Source organism: Borostomias antarcticus (assembly GCF_949987555.1).
Source record: "Borostomias antarcticus genome assembly, chromosome: 2".
NCBI lineage: Eukaryota > Metazoa > Chordata > Actinopteri > Stomiiformes > Stomiidae > Borostomias > Borostomias antarcticus.
The window spans coordinates 1736521-1757794 of NC_140235.1; the positions used below are offsets into that span (position 1 = coordinate 1736521).

The 21274-nt window shown below is 48.2% G+C and overlaps 1 protein-coding gene across 1 annotated transcript in view; it reads left to right on the forward strand.

The window, feature by feature from the left end:
- Positions 1-21274, forward strand: part of nrg3a (neuregulin 3a) — a gene marked incomplete at both ends in the record, with an annotated part of 292168 nt that overhangs the window by 253006 nt on the left and 17888 nt on the right. Inside the window, 2 exons of the mRNA XM_084461369.1 lie at positions 14832-14934; positions 16407-16530. Of these exons, the coding sequence (XP_084317495.1) occupies positions 14832-14934; positions 16407-16530 (227 nt within the window). The remainder of the gene's footprint in view (positions 1-14831; positions 14935-16406; positions 16531-21274) is intronic.

The following is a 21274-nucleotide window of genomic DNA, read 5'->3' on the forward strand; positions in this document are numbered from 1 at the left end:
TAATTGGGTTGTTCGTAAGTTTTATTTTTGTATTATGAAAAAAAAGGAAAACAGTTATATATATATATATATATATATGAGGGATCACAATACATAATACACAACGAGGTGTGCAGTTATCGAGAAATAATGCACAACGCGGGAAAAAAAAGAAAAGAAAAAAATCTCTATATATAAACTTCATTACAGGCTCGTAGCCCACATAGTAAAGACAGTACATTACATATAAATATATAAAAAACAATTAGACACACACTTCTACAATTAGAAGCACATAACAGGCACAAAGGCTAAAAGAGGCACTCATGCCAGTGTTCCCGGATGGTAGACAAGTACCTGACAGATATATGTACTGTAAGTGCATTTCCAGGACTGCCTACAGTACGTCAGGACCAAACCTCCAGTGGTGGCCATGTTTGTTTGAGCCTGAATTCACAGCTACACAAATCAGGCACCGCAGAGAAGAACAAGAGGCTTCAGAGAGACAAGTCAGCCCCCCTCCCCCCTGGCGGGCGAAGACTCTCACTCACGTCTCTCTCACTGACGGGGATGCGCTGCAGAGTGCGCCGTGCTGGGATATGAGCTGCAGTCAAGCCCACGCCAGCGGCCTATGGTGTGACAGCATTACCCGACACAGCTGGCTATTCTCTACAGACCCCGGCCTATGCTGCACGCCACCTGCCCCTTCTGCCCCTTTCTCCGTCATGCTAGGGTGCAGTGTCCTGGGCTGAGTTTCCCAGAGGCATCGTAGCACTACGTTCATCATAAGCTACGGCGTTCATCGTAGCGTAGCGCTACGATGCCTCTGGGAAACTCAGCCCTGGACATTTCTGTGTAGTATTGTTCAGGAGAGAGTTGAATGCCAACGTTCTAAGTTTAACAAAGTTTATTACATACAACACACACAAGCAACACGAAAGACACATACAATAAGTACGAACAGCACAATAACATACAAACAACCCCGATAACCCGTGTCCAGAAGGGGACCGTCAAATCTCAGTTGCTTCATGCACTCAGCAGTCTGCGATGTGAGAAATGTGGTGACCAAGATCTGCGGTTACAATAAGGGTTTTGGTGGCGAATATATATAATAAATCTGCACATAACAAGGTGAAAATATGAAGGTAGACTCTCTATGATGTGTAACTGTAGGAGAGTCGGTTACTTTTCCGTTGCAGTTTAAAATGTCGCAACACAAGCCCAGAAATCAGTCTTGTCACTGCGTTTGGGGGTTAAGACCGCCCCTCTTGAACATGGGAGTTAACACCACCCCTAACGCTAATTAAAGCAGACCAAATAGTATAATGTTAATATTAAAAATGTATACAAAATAAAGCCGATTGGCTGTGGGTGGGCCTGTCGTGCGTGTAGCTGGGCTGAGGCCCATCCAGTCCCACCCTGCCTACGGGCCTGGGCTGAGCAGAACAGACCCACCCTGCCTACGGGCCTGGGCTGAGCAGAACAGTCCCACCCTGCCTACGGGCCTGGGCTGAGGCCCATCCTACGGGCCTGTGCTGAGGCCCATCCTACAGGCCTGGGCTGAGCAGAACAGTCGAAGACAGCAAAGCCAAAAGCCCAAAACAAGGACGATTTGGGTCACCTCACAGAACCAAGTCCTCTTATCAGACCATCGGGTTTCCTCCGAGAGCACAAACACCCCCATAATATGTTTTTGTTTGGTTTTATCTTTTCAAAATGCTTTGTCCGCTATCCAGCAACAGTACATTTGTCATTCTCACTTACCAGAGCAGGTAGCGTTTTATTCTGCTTCCTTCCCAGCCGATTGCACTCTGTGCGAGAGTTGTTTTCCCAGGCTATAAATCAATACCGGAGCGTAAGTGTTGCAGGCAACTATTTTAGAGTGGGGGCGCTTGAAGTGCTGTTGATTGTTCCGCTTCCATCCAAAACGCCGGGGGCATAATTTGTAAATTGCGGACTGTCTAACCAGTGGGAGACAAATGGATGGACTGCAGAGCGTCAGCGTTTCATAGGGGTTTTTCAATACTCTTCACCTGCTGAGGTCTTCGCTCCCGGCAGCGCAGCTGTAATGTGTCTGAGATCAGCGAGCGTTCCCCAGTCACTCTCTGTAACCCGGTCATCTGCATGTTCGGCATATTTGCTCCATTATACTACAGTAATTATCTCTGTCTCTGTGTGTCTCCGGTAATAAAGAGTCGCCCGCTAGAGTGTATTAGGTCCCGGATAAATGTTTGAATCTGGTGTCGCCTGATCTAATTTTAGTAATTTTCTGTCCAATCAAGTACGGCTCAGTGCACTGGAGCGCATGTCTGTGTTAAGATAAACAACAACGGGGACAGACAGGCAGACAGAGAGAGAGACAGGCAGACAGACAGACAGGCAGAGAGACAGGCAGACAGACAGGCAGAGAGACAGACAGAGAGACAGGCAGAGAAACAGACAGACAGACAGACAGAGAGACAGGCAGAGAGACAGGAAGACAGACAGACAGACAGACAGACAGACAGACAGACAGACAGAGAGACAGAGAGACAGACAAACAGACAGGCAGACAGACAGACAGGCAGACAGACAGACAGACAGACAGACAGACAGACAGAGAGACAGACAGACAGACGGAGAGACAGACAAACAGAGACAGGCAGACAGGCAGACAGACAGACAGACAGACAGAGAGACAGGCAGAGAGACAGACAGACAGACAGACAGACAGACAGACAGACAGACAGACAGACAGAGAGACAGACAGACAGACAGACAGACAGACAGGCAGACAGACAGACAGAGAGACAGGCAGAGAAACAGACAGACAGACGGAGAGACAGACAAACAGAGACAGGCAGACAGGCAGACAAACAGACAGGCAGACAGACAGACAGACAGGTACAGAGACAAACAAACAGACAACCAAGCAGGGAGAGAGACATATAGAGAAGCAGCCATACAAGCAGACCCCCCCGCCCCTTCCATCTGTGCTAAAACGTGCCCCAGCTGTTACACTGACAGGTGCAGTAACCATGTTTGAATTTGCTGTATAAGGTTGCGTGTCCACCAACAAGCTGTATTTTAGAGCTGGCGCTGTTTTCTCGTAGTTTACAATCAGTAATGATCTCTAGGGCGCTATGGAGACGAGAGTTGTGTTACAAGCGCTTGTTAGCACTACAGCGCCGTGAGCTCTGGGCTTTTTTTTGCAGTTGAAAAAAGTTGAACTTTTTGAGCTAGAGCGCAGGCTCAGCTGTTCTGATGACGACAGCGGTCGGTTTTTGGCAAAACTGCAGAGACAGCGAACGTTAGCACTAGCTAACATTAGCTAGCTATCTTAACCAGGCTAGTTAATCTGCAATCTGCAAAAACACGACACTCGTTGCTAACGTAGCTGTTAAACATGGGTAGCGTAGCCAGCTCTAAACCCCAGCTCTAGTGCGCTCTACGCAGCTGTTAGCTTAGCGCTGTTCAGCTACATTCAGCTTGCCGGTGGACACACAACCTAACAAGGATGCACGGCAAAGCATATCCCACATGACTGGACCACTCTGCTTCTTCCAGCATCAGAGGAGACACCACACACACACACACACACACACACACACACACACACACACACACACACACACACAGTGACAGGATAGGCTGAAGTGACTCTGTTGACTTAGTTAGTCTGTGAGCCGTGCAGGATGGAAGGGGAGGGAGATCAACAGAGCCCAGAGGAGAGGCTGCATGAAAGGAAGAGAGATGAGAGGGTCAGGGGGAGAGATGAGAGAGATGAGAGAGAGACATGGAGAGGTAGGGAGGGATGGAGAGATGAGAGGGTCAGGGGGAGGGATGGAGAGATGAGAGAGAGACATGGAGAGGTAGGGAGGGATGGAGAGATGAGAGGGTCAGGGGGAGAGATGGAGAGATGAGAGAGAGACATGGAGAGGTAGGGAGGGATGGAGAGATGAGAGGGTCAGGGGGAGGGATGGAGAGATGAGAGAGATGAGAGAGAGAGAGACATGGAGAGGTAGGGAGGGATGGAGAGATGAGAGAGATGAGAGAGAGACATGGAGAGGTAGGGAGGGATGGAGAGATGAGAGGGTCAGGGGGAGAGATGAGAGAGAGACATGGAGAGGTAGGGAGGGATGGAGAGATGAGAGGGTCAGGGGGAGGGATGGAGAGATGAGAGAGAGACATGGAGAGGTAGGGAGGGATGGAGAGATGAGAGGGTCAGGGGGAGAGATGGAGAGAGATGAGAGAGAGACATGGAGAGGTAGGGAGGGATGGAGAGATGAGAGGGTCAGGGGGAGGGATGGAGAGATGAGAGAGAGACATGGAGAGGTAGGGAGGGATGGAGAGATGAGAGAGATGAGAGAGAGAGAGACATGGAGAGGTAGGGAGGGATGGAGAGATGAGAGAGATGAGAGAGAGACATGGAGAGGTAGGGAGGGATGGAGAGATGAGAGGGTCAGGGGGAGAGATGAGAGAGAGACATGGAGAGGTAGGGAGGGATGGAGAGATGAGAGGGTCAGGGGGAGAGATGGAGAGATGAGAGAGAGACATGGAGAGGTAGGGAGGGATGGAGAGATGAGAGGGTCAGGGGGAGAGATGAGAGAGAGACATGGAGAGGTAGGGAGGGATGGAGAGATGAGAGAGAGACATGGAGAGGTAGGGAGGGATGGAGAGATGAGAGGTGGGGGGAGATGGAGAGATGAGAGAGAGACATGGAGAGGTAGGGAGGGATGGAGAGATGAGAGGGTCAGGGGGAGAGATGGAGAGATGAGAGAGACATGGAGAGGTAGGGAGGGATGGAGAGATGAGAGGGTCAGGGGGAGAGATGGAGAGATGAGAGAGACATGGAGAGGTAGGGAGGGATGGAGAGATGAGAGGTGGGGAGAGATGGAGAGATGAGAGGGTCAGGGAGGGGTAGGGAGAGATGGAGAGGGAGAGAGATGGGGAGAGATGGAGAGATGAGAGGGCCAGGGAGGGGTAGGGAGAGATGGAGAGGGAGAGAGAGAGGGAGAGGTAGGGAGAGATGTAGAGATGAGAGAGAGACAGGGAGAGATGAGAGAGAGACAGGCAGAGGTGGAAAGAGAAAGGGAGAGGTGGGGAGAGATGAGAGAGAGACACGGAGAGACAGAGAGATGAGAGAGAGAGAGAGAGATGGGTGGAGATGAGAGAGAGAGATGGGTGGAGATAAGAGAGAGACAGGGAGAGACAGAGAGATGAGAGAGAAAGAGAGATGGGTGGAGATGAGAGACGGAGAGATGAGAGAGAGATGGTTGGATATGGGCAGAGAGACAGGGAGAGGTGTGTGAGAGGGTATGTATGTGTGTGTGTGTGTGTGTGTGTGTGTGTGTGTGTGTGTGTGTGTGTGTGTGTGTGTGTGTGCGCGCGCGTGGTGGAGAGTGAGTGAGCGTGCACGAGCGAGTGCATGGGCACAGTAATGCTTGGTTTATATTACATGAAAGAAAGTAAGCGAGTTAAGCAGAGAGACTCAAACATCAGGCTGGTTTGATTCAATTACGTTTGGCTCATCAGATAAATTCTCAGTCTGTGTTTAAAACGATTGAGAGAGTTTGACTGAGATACAATATGATTAATATTGTTCCATAACTGAGCCCTCTTGAATCTAATAGAGACATGACAGAGCCCAGTGAGGCACAATGGCAGGTGTAGCCACTTCAGACGTGTATCACTACTTTTCGTTCAGAGGAAAACGAAATGTAAATCTATGGAAACGTTGTGCACAGAACGATTTTCTTCATAAATGCGTTGTGGACTTAACGAAAACATAGTCCGATGTATTCCTATGAGACGTCACACTAAAACTAAAATAAACACAGAGAGAGTTACTGTAGAGAAGAGAGAGAGAGTTACTGTAGAGAAGAGAGAGATACAGAGTTACTGTAGAGAAGAGAGAGATAGTTACTGTAGAGAAGAGAGAGATAGTTACTGTAGAGAAGAGAGAGAGAGTTACTGTAGAGAAGAGAGAGATAGTTACTGTAGAGAAGAGAGAGATAGTTACTGTAGAGAAGAGATGGAGATAGTTACTGTAGAGAAGAGAGAGAGATAGTTACTGTAGAGAAGAGAGAGATAGTTACTGTAGAGAAGAGAGAGATAGAGTTACTGTAGAGAAGAGAGATAGAGTTACTGTAGAGAAGAGAGAGATAGTTACTGTAGAGAAGAGAGAGATAGTTACTGTAGAGAAGAGATGGAGAGAGTTACTGTAGAGAAGAGAGCGATAGTTACTGTAGAGAAGAGAGAGAGTTACTGTAGAGAAGAGAGAGATAGTTACTGTAGAGAAGAGAGAGATAGTTACTGTAGAGAAGAGAGAGATAGTTACTGTAGAGAAGAGAGAGATAGTTACTGGAGAGAAGAGAGAGATAGTTACTGTAGAGAAGAGAGAGAGTTACTGTAGAGAAGAGAGAGATAGTTACTGTAGAGAAGAGAGAGAGAGTTACTGTAGAGAAGAGAGAGATAGTTACTGTAGAGAAGATAGAGATAGTTACTGTAGAGAAGAGAGATAGTTACTGTAGAGAAGAGAGAGATAGTTACTGTAGAGAAGAGAGAGAGAGTTACTGTAGAGAAGAGAGAGAGAGTTACTGTAGAGAAGAGATGGAGAGAGTTACTGTAGAGAAGAGAGAGATAGTTACTGTAGAGAAGAGAGAGATACAGAGTTACTGTAGAGAAGAGAGAGATACATAGTTACTGTAGAGAAGAGAGAGATAGTTACTGTAGAGAAGAGATAGATAGTTACTGTAGAGAAGAGAGAGATAGTTACTGTAGAGAAGAGAGAGAGAGAGTTACTGTAGAGAAGAGAGAGATAGTTACTGTAGAGAAGAGAGAGATAGTTACTGTAGAGAAGAGAGAGATAGTTACTGTAGAGAAGACAGAGTTACTGTAGAGAAGAGATGGAGAGAGTTACTGCAGAGAAGAGATGGAGAGAGTTACTGTAGAGAAGAGAGAGAGAGTTACTGTAGAGAAGAGAGAGAGATAGTTACTGTAGAGAAGAGAGAGATAGTTACTGTAGAGAAGAGAGAGAGAGTTACTGTAGAGAAGAGAGAGATAGTTACTGTAGAGAAGAGAGAGATAGTTACTGTAGAGAAGAGATGGAGATAGTTACTGTAGAGAAGAGAGAGAGATAGTTACTGTAGAGAAGAGAGAGATAGTTACTGTAGAGAAGAGAGAGATAGAGTTACTGTAGAGAAGAGAGATAGAGTTACTGTAGAGAAGAGAGAGATAGTTACTGTAGAGAAGAGAGAGATAGTTACTGTAGAGAAGAGATGGAGAGAGTTACTGTAGAGAAGAGAGAGATAGTTACTGTAGAGAAGAGAGAGATAGTTACTGTAGAGAAGAGAGAGATAGTTACTGTAGAGAAGAGAGAGATAGTTACTGTAGAGAAGAGAGAGATAGTTACTGTAGAGAAGAGAGAGAGTTACTGTAGAGAAGAGAGAGATAGTTACTGTAGAGAAGAGAGAGAGAGTTACTGTAGAGAAGAGAGAGATAGTTACTGTAGAGAAGATAGAGATAGTTACTGTAGAGAAGAGAGATAGTTACTGTAGAGAAGAGAGAGATAGTTACTGTAGAGAAGAGAGAGAGAGTTACTGTAGAGAAGAGAGAGAGAGTTACTGTAGAGAAGAGATGGAGAGTTACTGTAGAGAAGAGATGGAGAGAGTTACTGTAGAGAAGAGAGAGATAGTTACTGTAGAGAAGAGAGAGATACAGAGTTACTGTAGAGAAGAGAGAGATACAGAGTTACTGTAGAGAAGAGAGAGATAGTTACTGTAGAGAAGAGATAGATAGTTACTGTAGAGAAGAGATGGAGAGAGTTACTGTAGAGAAGAGAGAGATAGTTACTGTAGAGAAGAGAGAGATAGTTACTGTAGAGAAGAGAGAGATAGTTACTGTAGAGAAGAGAGAGAGATAGTTACTGTAGAGAAGAGAGAGATAGTTACTGTAGAGAAGAGAGAGATAGTTACTGTAGAGAAGAGAGAGATACAGAGTTACTGTAGAGAAGAGAGAGATAGTTACTGTAGAGAAGAGAGAGATACAGAGTTACTGTAGAGAAGAGAGAGATACAGAGTTACTGTAGAGAAGAGAGAGATAGTTACTGTAGAGAAGAGATAGATAGTTACTGTAGAGAAGAGAGAGATAGTTACTGTAGAGAAGAGAGAGAGAGAGTTACTGTAGAGAAGAGAGAGATAGTTACTGTAGAGAAGAGAGAGATAGTTACTGTAGAGAAGAGAGAGATAGTTACTGTAGAGAAGACAGAGTTACTGTAGAGAAGAGATGGAGAGAGTTACTGCAGAGAAGAGATGGAGAGAGTTACTGTAGAGAAGAGAGAGAGAGTTACTGTAGAGAAGAGAGAGAGATAGTTACTGTAGAGAAGAGAGAGATAGTTACTGTAGAGAAGAGAGAGAGAGTTACTGTAGAGAAGAGAGAGATAGTTACTGTAGAGAAGAGAGAGATAGTTACTGTAGAGAAGAGATGGAGATAGTTACTGTAGAGAAGAGAGAGAGATAGTTACTGTAGAGAAGAGAGAGATAGTTACTGTAGAGAAGAGAGAGATAGAGTTACTGTAGAGAAGAGAGATAGAGTTACTGTAGAGAAGAGAGAGATAGTTACTGTAGAGAAGAGAGAGATAGTTACTGTAGAGAAGAGATGGAGAGAGTTACTGTAGAGAAGAGAGAGATAGTTACTGTAGAGAAGAGAGAGATAGTTACTGTAGAGAAGAGAGAGATAGTTACTGTAGAGAAGAGAGAGATAGTTACTGTAGAGAAGAGAGAGATAGTTACTGTAGAGAAGAGAGAGAGTTACTGTAGAGAAGAGAGAGATAGTTACTGTAGAGAAGAGAGAGAGAGTTACTGTAGAGAAGAGAGAGATAGTTACTGTAGAGAAGATAGAGATAGTTACTGTAGAGAAGAGAGATAGTTACTGTAGAGAAGAGAGAGATAGTTACTGTAGAGAAGAGAGAGAGAGTTACTGTAGAGAAGAGAGAGAGAGTTACTGTAGAGAAGAGATGGAGAGTTACTGTAGAGAAGAGATGGAGAGAGTTACTGTAGAGAAGAGAGAGATAGTTACTGTAGAGAAGAGAGAGATACAGAGTTACTGTAGAGAAGAGAGAGATACAGAGTTACTGTAGAGAAGAGAGAGATAGTTACTGTAGAGAAGAGATAGATAGTTACTGTAGAGAAGAGATGGAGAGAGTTACTGTAGAGAAGAGAGAGATAGTTACTGTAGAGAAGAGAGAGATAGTTACTGTAGAGAAGAGAGAGATAGTTACTGTAGAGAAGAGAGAGAGATAGTTACTGTAGAGAAGAGAGAGATAGTTACTGTAGAGAAGAGAGAGATAGTTACTGTAGAGAAGAGAGAGATACAGAGTTACTGTAGAGAAGAGAGAGATAGTTACTGTAGAGAAGAGAGAGATAGTTACTGTAGAGAAGAGAGAGATAGTTACTGTAGAGAAGAGAGAGAGATAGTTACTGTAGAGAAGAGAGAGATAGTTACTGTAGAGAAGAGATGGAGAGAGTTACTGTAGAGAAGAGAGAGATAGTTACTGTAGAGAAGAGAGAGAGATAGTTACTGTAGAGAAGAGAGATAGTTACTGTAGAGAAGAGAGAGATAGTTACTGTAGAGAAGAGAGAGAGAGTTACTGTAGAGAAGAGAGAGATAGTTACTGTAGAGAAGAGAGAGATATTTACTGTAGAGAAGAGAGATAGTTACTGTAGAGAAGAGAGAGATAGTTACTGTAGAGAAGAGAGAGAGAGTTACTGTAGAGAAGAGAGAGATAGAGTTACTGTAGAGAAGAGATGGAGAGAGTTACTGTAGAGAAGAGAGAGATAGTTACTGTAGAGAAGAGATGGAGAGAGTTACTGTAGAGAAGAGAGAGATAGTTACTGTAGAGAAGAGAGAGATAGTTACTGTAGAGAAGAGAGAGAGATAGTTACTGTAGAGAAGAGAGAGATAGTTACTGTAGAGAAGAGAGAGATAGTTACTGTAGAGAAGAGAGAGATACAGAGTTACTGTAGAGAAGAGAGAGATAGTTACTGTAGAGAAGAGAGAGATAGTTACTGTAGAGAAGAGAGAGATAGTTACTGTAGAGAAGAGAGCGATAGTTACTGTAGAGAAGAGAGAGAGAGTTACTGTAGAGAAAAGAGAGATAGTTACTGTAGAGAAGAGAGAGAGATAGTTACTGTAGAGAAGAGAGAGATAGTGACTGTAGAGAAGAGATGGAGAGGGATGGAAAGAGCTCTTTCCCACCACAGCCCTGTCATCATGACGTTGACTGGGATCTGGTTCTACAGAACGACGACAAGGAAGGTGTGTGTGTGCGTGTGTGTGCGTATGTGCAGGTGTGTGTGTGCGTATGTGTGTGTGTGTGTGCGTGTGTGCGTGTGTGTGCATGCATGTGCGTCTTTGTGCCTGGGGTGAGAGTGAAATGTCAGCCTCTGTTGTCATTAGCGATGATGATGACAGCCATCTGAGGAGGAGCGGAAGCCGCTCGACCCTTGACCCATCGACCCATCGACCTTCCGCCTCACGAGGCCCACGCTCGCACGTCACGACCAGGAGAGTCACGCTCGTCCCCACCAGACCTCCGCGCCAGCCAGCTTGACTTTTAACGCGAGTGCCGACGTCTCGACAGCTCTAATCTCAAAGCTCTCTCTCTTTCCCTCTCTCTCTCTCTCTCCCTCTCTCTCTTTCCCTCTCTCTGTCTCCCCCCCTCTCTCTCTCTCTCCCTCTCTCTCTCCCTCCCTCTCTCCCTCCCTCTCTCTCTCTCTCTCTCTCTCCCTCTCTCTCTTTCCCTCTCTCTCTCTCTCTCTCTCTCTCTCCCTCCCTCCCTCCCTCTCTCTCTCTCCCTCCCTCTCTCCCTCTCTCTCCCTCTCTCTCTCCCTCCCCCTCCCCACAGTCCCGACTGGCGTCCTCTTCACTCTGACCCACAATGCTTTGGGAGGGACCCGCAGCTCTTTTGAAAGAGACTTGTGTCCCTTGTGTGAGAGAGCCCGCATTCGGGGATGTCACACTAAATGCTGGAAGTCATGTCCTTGTTTGTGAAGTCTTGACATGGCGGAGAGGGGAGGAGAGAGGGGGAGAGGGAGGGAGAGGGGATGAGAGGAGAGGGGGGGGAGAGGGGGAGAGGGGAGGAGAGGGGGAGAGAGAGAGGGGGGGGAGAGGGGGAGAGGGGAGGAGAGGAGGGGAGAGGGAGGAGAGGAGGGGAGAGGGGAGGAGAGGGGAGGAGAGGGGGGGAGAGGAGACGAGAGGGGAGGAGAGGGGGGGAGAGGAGACGAGAGGGGGGGGAGAGGGGAGGAGAGGGGGGGAGAGGAGAAGAGAGGGGAGGAGAGGGGAGGAGAGGGGAGGAGAGGGGGGGAGAGGAGACGAGAGGGGGGGAGAGGGGAGGAGAGGGGGGAGAGGGGAGGAGAGCAGAGAGCAGAGGAGAGGGGGGGAGAGAGGGGGAGAGGGGAGGAGAGGGGGGGAGAGAGGGGGAGAGGGGGGGAGAGGAGACGAGAGGGGGGGAGAGGGGAGGAGAGGGGGGGAGAGGAGACGAGAGGGGGGGAGAGGGGAGGAGAGGGGAGGAGAGGGGGGGAGAGGAGACGAGAGGGGGGGAGAGGGGAGGAGAGGGGGGGAGAGGGGAGGAGAGCAGAGAGCAGAGGAGAGGGGGGGAGAGAGGGGGAGAGGGGAGGAGAGGGGGGAGAGAGGGGGAGAGGGGGGGGAGAGGGGGAGAAGCAGCCCCCTCCTGGCCTGCGCTTCTGTCTGCCTGTTGGACAGTCTGCCCTGCCTGATGTGTAAGTGGAGCCAGGAGTAGCAGAGGACCTGATAAAAGCTGTTTGAGGCTGTTTCTCCCAGTTTCAAGTGAGAGAGTGTCTGACCTCTACTTGTCTGACAGTCCTGAGGGCCCAGTCTATGGGGCTGGTAGCGTCCAGCAGATCTGACCATTATAGGTGATAAGAGCTTTTTCTGTCTCTAGTGCCTTAGCTATTCTCAGCACAAGAGCATATACATGCCTTCTGCTGCGTTCACACCGGGCGCGCCGAGAAAATTTGCGCCGCCCAGTTCGCCCCCGATCTCGCCGCGGGATCCAATGGGTTGCCGCGCGAAATCCGCCGCAGAAGGTTCCAAAAATTTAACTTTTGCGAATGTCACCGCGCAGCGAATACAGTACACTATGGTAAATGGACTGCACTTATATAGTCCACCTTAGCGGCACTCAAAGCGCTTTACAATGGCCTCTCATTCACCCATTCACACACACACACGGTAGCTGCCATGCAAGGTGCTAACATGCTCATTGGGAGCAATTTGGGGTTAGGTGTCTTGCTCAAGGACACTTCGACATGTGGACAGTCGGAGCCGGGATTCGAACCACTGACCCTTCGATCATTGAACGACCCGCTCTACCAACTGAGCTACAGCCGCCCCAACACTAGTCCAGGTACTGTGGAGTTGTTCAGGTGAAGTTACTCCGATAAGTCAAGACATCCCCTCGTAATATTGTACGCTGTCACCTTATGGTTTTAACATCATGGCAATATCACATTTTATCCCACAATTCTGATAGAATAGCTTTACACAGCTGTGTGAGTACAGTACAGAACCCTCTGTATTCAGGTGGGGACGATGTCGATAGGGTTTATAGCCAACAAGCAAATATATGAAAAGTGATCTAAGTGCAATATTATTTCATAGGGGAGGTCATGTTCCTGACCTTGCATTTAACTGTCTTCTTGACCTCTGTGAAATTTATCGCATTTTCCAGTGCAGAGAAATACACACCCGATGTGCTCTGAGGTGGAGATGAAGAGAGGAGTTGACCTTTGACCTGACAAATACACACAGTACAAGCGGGTTCTCCTGGGCGGGATGATTTATTCAGTTCAAGAGTGCTCCTCTGCTCTGCATAGGAGTGAGCAAACAAGCTCTCCAGCTCCCTGACCTCTGCATCCTCTCATCCCCTCCTAACAGGGACTAATGTGTGTGTGTGTGTGTGTGTGTGTGTGTGTGTGTGTGTGTGTGTGTGTGTGTGTGTGTGTGCGTGTGTGTGTGTGTGTCTGGCACACTGTAGGACAGGGCATTGACTATCATCACATCCAGTAGCTCACAGATCTCTATGTCTGTCACTGAAGCATTTGGACAAACATCAACAAACACTGACTTTTTGATGCACAACCCCCCCCCCCCACACACACACACACACATTCTAGCTTCGAGGCATATGTTCTCTCTCTCTGTCTCTCTCTCTCACACACACACACGTCAGCATAGATGTCACAAATTAGCAGCAAAACACGATGAGACAGGACAGGTGAGAGTGACAGCACACGCACACACACACACACACACACACACACACACACACACACACACACACACACACACACACACACAAACAAACGCACGTCTAACCCAATACGACTCCCATGTGGGTTCCTCCCAGCTCCATGTAATTACCACTAACGAGGCGCTTTGATGACTCAGGCTGATTAAGCACATCAAAACAATTCTAGCCTGGAGACAACATTGCCTGGAAGAGAGAGGCTAGAGTATCTGAAAGTTTGAAAGACTGGGGTGTTTGAAACACTACTTGCTTTACCCTCTGCCGAGCCTCCGAGACTCGTTTGATACTGATCTACTTCCACTACCCAGAAAACGCGCAACGTCAGGGAGGCGTTCAGATCACGTCTTAATAACGTCCGTCGGTCCTGAACCCCGTTTGTACGTCTGCTGGACCCCTCAATATTCAAACGTCTGGCTTGGACCCCTCTAAGACGTCTGTGGACGTGCAAAACGGGTCCAATATCTGAACGTAAAAAAAAAAACATTCATTCTGGCTCCTAATTGGATGTCTTTGGACGTCCGAAAAAGACAAAAAAGACGTCTAAAAGACGGTCTTTTAGACGTGTCTTTGCTCAGTGGGTAGTTTGCCGCTGATTGGTCCATACCACAACGGTGGTTCAATATACCCCAACTTTGCAAGATTAGCCCGGTATTCTCTTCAAGGTTTACAGTACCAAATATAATCTGATTGATTGCCTATTAATATTTCTGAAGGCGGCTGTGATTTACTTTTTCTTATGAAGGGAGACAGCTGCCATTTTTCTTGCTTAATGGTGTCCCGGGCAGCCATAACTCTTGTCTGCTGGATTCAAGCTTCATTACGTTAAGTGTCCATTACCAGTATGTAAAGCGCTGTGCCAGGCTGGCGATATGACAGTGTTGTTAAAAGTTAACGAGGGGGTTGTCTGGGTGAGAGTGACAGGGATGAGGGTTGGCACGGTGGCTATAGGAACCGGAGGGCTGCCAGGTGCATGACTGCCCAGAAGATCGGCTTGTTCTCAGGGTTCATCGTGTGCATTCTGAACTCGGTAGATCTGCGTTTGTCCATGATGCTCCTTATACCTGGAATACTCTACAACACTCTCTAAAGCTGGAGGTGCTTCCTTCAGTCGCAGTTTCAATCCTTGGCTCTTGGCATTTGTACCTCAATCTGTAATTGTTTTGAATAATAATAATAATAACAATAATATTAATAATAATACGCCGAAGTTTTTGTTCTGTTGTTATTTGTGTATTTGTGTGAACTCGTCAATACTGGAAATAAGGGAAACCTCAGTGCTTTACAAGTAGAAATAAAGGTTTGAAAGAAGAATATTTTATTATCATCATCATCATCATCATCCTCACCTTCGCCATCTAGTATGGATTTCAATGTTCAAAAACATCGACGTGTCTCACTGGATAGGTCATCATTTTACCTCAGTGTCCAGGTATCCGTGTGAGCAGGTCATCATTTTACCTCAGTGTCCAGGTATCCTTTTGAGCGTCATCCCAGTGTCCAGGTGTCCATCTGAGCCTCATCCCTGTGTTTCTTCCCACAGAGAGCAAGGAGGCGTACAAGAGACAGGTCCTGTCAATCTCCTGCATCGCCATGGCGATCAGTCTCCTGGGCATCCTCTGCATGGCTCTCTACTGCCGGAACAAGTAGGTGGCCACGAGAAGACACACACGCACACACACACACGCACACACACACACACACACACACACACGCACACACACACACACACACCCCAGATAACTGGCTGGATATCGATCACGTTTCTGCTGCTGTCCCGTCTTGCCGCCTGAATTCCCAGTTTTAACGCTCTGCACATGTTAATGAACTCTATACAGTTGGAGCACGCACGTTTAATAGCTTAGGAGAGAGCGGGAAAGGTCAGCTCTTCTTATACTGGTTGATAGCTCTCTCTATCTCTCTCTCTCTCTCTCTATCTCTCTCTCTCTATCTCTCTCTATCTCTCTCTCTCTCTCTATCTCTCTCTCTCTCTCTCTCTATAGCAAGAGCTAGCTAGATATCTCCCTCTTTCTCTCTCTCTCTCTCTCTCTCTCTTTCTCTCTCTCTCTATAGCAAGAGCTAGCTAGATATATCCCTCTCTCTCTCTCTATCTCTCTCTCTCTGTAGCAAGAGCTAGCTAGATATCTCCCTCTCTTTCTCTCTCACTCTCTCTCTCTCTCCCTCTCTCTCTCTCTCTATAGCAAGAGCTTGCTAGATATCTCCCTCTCTCTCTCTCTCTCTCTCTCACTCTCTCTCTATAGCAAGAGCTTGCTAGATATATATCTCTCTCTCTCTCGATAGCAAGAGCTAGCTAGATCTCTCTCTCACTCTCTCTCTCTATAGCAAGAGCTAGCTAGATATCTCCCTCTCTCTCTCTCTCTCTCTCTCTCTCGATAGCAAGAGCTATCTAGATCTCTCTCTCTCTCTATATATATATATATATATATATATATATAGCACCAGTATGTAATTGTCTATGCGCGGTGTGTATGTGGTTCAGCCTGAGGGCTCTTTATTTGGATTGCGTACAGCATCCTCCCCGTGTTCCCCTGCAGCCCGGCGGGTCAAACAGGCCATCTATAATGAGGAGCTGTCATTCAGGGTATATGGGGCAGAAAGCCCAGCTGATAGATGGCGGTGTAATTTCATAGGCCCCCGTAATATGATGATGTGAGTGAGCGAGCAGCCTGACAACACGATAATCGGATCAGAGAGTGATGTAGTGCTGTTTTGGACCGATCTATAATGGGGGGGGAGGGTATACCAGGGCGGGGGGGGGGAGGGGGTACCTTGTCTGACGGTGCTGGATACAGCAGAGGGATAAAACCCTGGTTGTTGTACTGTACCCTCACCCCGTGTTGAATGAAGTAGTGGTGGGGGTCCCGAATATCCCCCCTTAACGCTGTTCAGTGCAGGGGGAGGGGGGTATAGCCTTATCTGGTCCTGAATATCCCCCCTCAACACTAGGGGGGGGGAGACGGATGGTGGATCGGCATGTGCCGAGACAGACAGCGATACATCAGTGACGACGGCGAGGTAAGCCGGGCGGCGAGAGATGACGCCGCCGCCGCCGTGCTGACACTGACACGCACGCGCTTTTGTGCTTCTTCCCTTCCAGGAGACGCAGGGAGAAGCTGCAGGCCCACCTGAAGGAGAGCCGCGGCCCGAAGAACTACAGCGCCGGAGGGTCCGCGGGGGGCAAGCCCGGCCCCAGGCCCGACACCGGCCCACAGCTGCAGAACGTGAGCGCTTCGCCGGCCGTAGCTCCCAGTAACGCCAGGTTCAGATAACAGACAGCCCAGACCATAGCTCCCAGTAACGCCAGGGTCAGATACGACAGCCCAGGTCGTAGCTCCCAGTAACGCCAGGGTCAGATACGACAGCCCAGACCGTAGCTCCCAGTAACGCCAGGTTCAGATAAGACAGCCCAGACCAGATGCTACTGTAGGTCTAGAATGTGAGATTTGACACTTCAGATCTTGAAATCTTGAAACAATCAAAAAATGAACTGAACATGAACATCGATTTTAAACTCTTGCTGCTGGTTTTTAAAGCCCTAAACGGCCTGACCCCTCTGTCTCTCTCCGAGCCCCTGCATCACCACACCCCAGCCAGAGTCTTAAGGTCTGCCGACCAACTGCTGTAGGAGGCGCCTAAAACCAGACTTGAGTCTCGATGCGACAGGGCCTTTGCGGCGGATGCCCCCAGGCTACGGAATAGCCTGCCCCTCCATATTAGATCCTCCTATGGAACAACCTGCCCCTTCACATTAGATCCTCCCAGACCCTTGAGTTTTTAAAATCCTCCTTTCCTCCCTGCCATTTTAACCAGTCTGTGCTCAAGCCTTGTTCATGTTCTATGTCTGTATTGTTTGGTGTAATTTCCTTGTTTTGTTGAGAGATGTTTTTTACCCAGAACCCACCTTTGTAAAGCACTTTGGTCGACTGCAGTTGTTTTAAACGTGCTCTATAAATGCATTTTGATTTGATTTGAACTGTTGCTACAACTGTAACCGTTACTACTGCTCCCTGGGCCGTGGCAGGGGCAGCTGAAGCGGCCGTGGCTCAGGAGGTAGAGCGGGTTGTCCAGTGATCGTAAGGTCGGCGGTTCGAATCCCGCCTCCTCCTGCCCACATGTCGAAGTGTCCTTGGGCAAAGACACCTAACCCTAAATTGCTCTCAATATGCAGGGTACCGCCTTGCATGGCAGCTGCCGCCATTGGTGCGTGAATGAGAGTGTGAGTGGGTGAATGAGAGTGTGAATGAGAGTGTGAATGGGTGAATGAGAGTGTGAGTGGGTGAATGTGAGTGGGTGAATGAGAGTGTGAGTGGGTGAATGAGAGTGTGAGTGGGTGAATGAGAGTGTGAGTGGGTGAATGAGAGTGTGAGTGGGTGAATGAGAGTGTGAGTGGGTGAATGAGAGTGTGAGTGGGTGAATGAGAGAGGCCATTGTGAAGCGATTTGGATAAAAGCTAAATAAGTACACTCCATTTACATAAAGTACATAATGCAACCGAGTTGATTGTTAAACTCCCTCCCCAGTATAAATACCGCCCACCAGTGACACAGCTGGTACCGGTGATCATGAGAGGCGGTCAGGTGTGGTTGGACCAAAGTTGGACTTCGAACCCAGTGTGGGCAAAGTGAAGGTGGAAGCTACACTGACGAGCAACACTGTCGCACATACATAGAAACTGCGTACCTCGAACTCGAATATATGTATGCCAGTGTCTAGCATCGAGTCTGATTTTTAATATCTACTGTTAGTCAAATGTACTGTAGTTATGCTAATGACTGCAGCAAAGGTCCCGGTAGAAGCAGTAGTTCGAGTGAGGAGTTCAAAACGCCAGTCCCCCCCCCCTCCCCCCCGCGCTACACTTCCTGTTTCAGAGGGGACCAGGAGAGTGTGAGTGAGCACTGAAGTCAGTACCACTCATTCAGTACCACTCATTCAGTACCATTCATTCAGTACCATTCATTCAGTACCACTCACCACCATTCATCATCTACTCAACGGTGCCCGTCGACACATTAATCTATGATCGGCCGATCAGAGGCGTTGCCGTGGCCAACGCTGCCTTAATTTGATTTGTCAGTCAAAGTTAGTGTCGGCGCCACGGCGAACCCAGGGGGGGCTGGGAGATGGATCTGGGCCATCTATGAGCTGTGTACCGCGGTGCCGAGGTGGAGATTAGACTCGGATCCCGTCTCGGGCGCCACATACTGGAGGGATACGGGGGAGGATTCTGCTGCGGTTCTGAAGACGTTTCTTACCTGTCGACAGCCGCTGGCCAGTGGGCATGGGTCAGGGGAAATCCAAGACTGCGGCTTAATCGCGAAAGGTAATCTGGAAATGTAATCTGGAAAGGTAATCTGGAAATGTAATCTGGAAATGTATTCGTTTGTTACCTGCTAGCTACCATCTTGCTTCTTTGCCCTCCTCGTCTCATGCAGTAGGCTACACAGATCACATCTCTGATAGGGATGTTGACCCGATGCTTAACCGGTGACTGGGGATTCTAAACACACTGTTTGTTTTTTAGATCTATTGTTACAATAAACAAGACTGGCCCCTCGTTTACCGTGAGTTCTTGGAGGGTATTGCGTTTCCACTCCAGGCTGTATAAATAGCAGCTTGTTTGTTTCTTCTGTGCCAACCCACGCACATTCGTATTGATCTGTGTCTGCAGGCCATCAGTCTCCAGGATTTCACAACATGGAGGGCTCTACTTCAGGTCAAGGGTAGCATCTTTCTCTCTCACTCTCTATCCCCCCCCCACACACACACACATGCACTCTCTCTCTCCCACCCCCCCCACACACACACACACACGCACTCTCTATCCCCCACCCCACACACACACACACACACACACTCTCCCCCCCACCCCACACACACACACACACGCACTCTCCCCCCCACCCCACACACACACACACACGCACTCTCTACGCCCCCCCCCCCACACACACACACACGCACTCTCTCCCCCCCACCCCACACACACACACACACACACGCACTCTCTCCCCCCCACCCCACACACACACACACACACACGCACTCTCTCCCCCCCACCCCACACACACACACACGCACTCTCTCCCCCCCCCACCCCACACACACACACACACGCACTCTCTATCCCCCCCCCCCACCCACACACACACACGCATTCTCCCCCCCCCACCCCACACACACACACACACTTTGAACACTTAAACCAGTATCACAATGCATACTCATATGTACTGTATGGCCACACACATGCACACGCACGCACGCACACACACACACACACACACACTCTCTACCCCCCCCCCCCCCCACACACACACGCACTCTCCCCCCCACCCCACACACACACACACACTTTGAACACTAAAACCAGTATCACAATGCATACTCATATGTACTGTATGGCCACACACATGCACACGCACGCACGCACGCACGCACACACACACACACACACTCTCTCCCCCCCCACACACACACACACTCTCTCCCCCCCACCCCCCCCTACACACACACACTTTGAACACTTAAACCAGTATCACAATGCATACTCATATGTACTGTATGGCCACACACATGCGCACGCACGCACGCACACACACACACACACACACTATCTCCCCCCCCACACACACACACACACACACACTCCCCCCCCCCACCCCACACACACACACACACACTCTCTCCCCCCCCACACACACAATGCCAAACACACCATCGTTACTCTGGCGGCCTAGTCGGCTCTAAGTACGACCAAGGGCCTTCTTCTTCTCCTGCTCCATCTCTTCCTTTCCCTCTCCCTCTATAACGTTATATATATATATATATATATATATATATATATATATATATATATATATATATATATATATATATAAATAGAGAGAGTGCCCGTGCACAGCATAAACGGTGCAGGTATGAAGCCAAAGTTAATCAGAGAAGTAGTCACACCCCGCACTCTTAGACAGGGATCTGATGATGAATTTTAATAGAGCGACGCGTTTCGCATGTTCGCATGTCACATGAGCCTGACGAAGCAACATGCGAAACACCGTCGCTCTATTAAAATTCATCATCAGATCCCTGCCTAAGAGTGTGGTATGTTACTACTTATCTGATTAACTTTGGCTTCATACCTGCACTTTTTATTCTGTGCACGGGCACTCTTGACTCTCTGATATATATCTAGATATATATACGAGTGTATACGCGCTGAGCCCTTGAGCTATGCACTTAACACCAACATCCGGGGGTGACCGGTCATGCTAGATAACGCAGCGTCTGGCTCAACTGATGATAGACTGTAGACGAGCAGAAAACCAATTTCCCCTTTGGGGATTAGTACATCATAATACGGTAATAACAACAGACACTACAACCGATCATCTACTTCGTCAGGAATTAGTTAGCGCTTTGCAATGCCAGCCAGTGTTAATTGATTGTTTCCCAGCTTTTAAATATCACAGCTTTTTAGTCAGGCTTCAGGCGTATTGTTCAGCAGCTTACTAACTTCACGTTTTCTTCATCACAGTCAGAATAATGGATGAATGTAAACTGCCACACTCAATATTCATTAGCCGAATGCTCCTATGTCAGTGTTGGTGTGAGCGAGTGTGGTGGGAGTTGTGTTCGCCTTTGAAGCTCTGCTGGTGGCAGCGAATGTTGGAAGTGATAGGAGAGGCTTGGAGAGTGGAGTTTGAGTGACAGGTGAATGTGTCTGCTTGAGGCTGGCTCTGTTCCACTATCTCCAGACTAGCACTGCTGCTGTTCTCTCTAGACTAGCACTGACAGTGTTCCACTATCTCTAGACTAGCACTGCTGCTGTTCTAGTATCTAGACTAGCACTGCCACTGTTCCACTATCTCTAGACTAGCACTGCTGCTGTTCTCTCTAGACTAGCACTGCCACTGTTCTACTATCTCTAGACTAGCACTGACACTGTTCCACTATCTCTAGACTAGCACT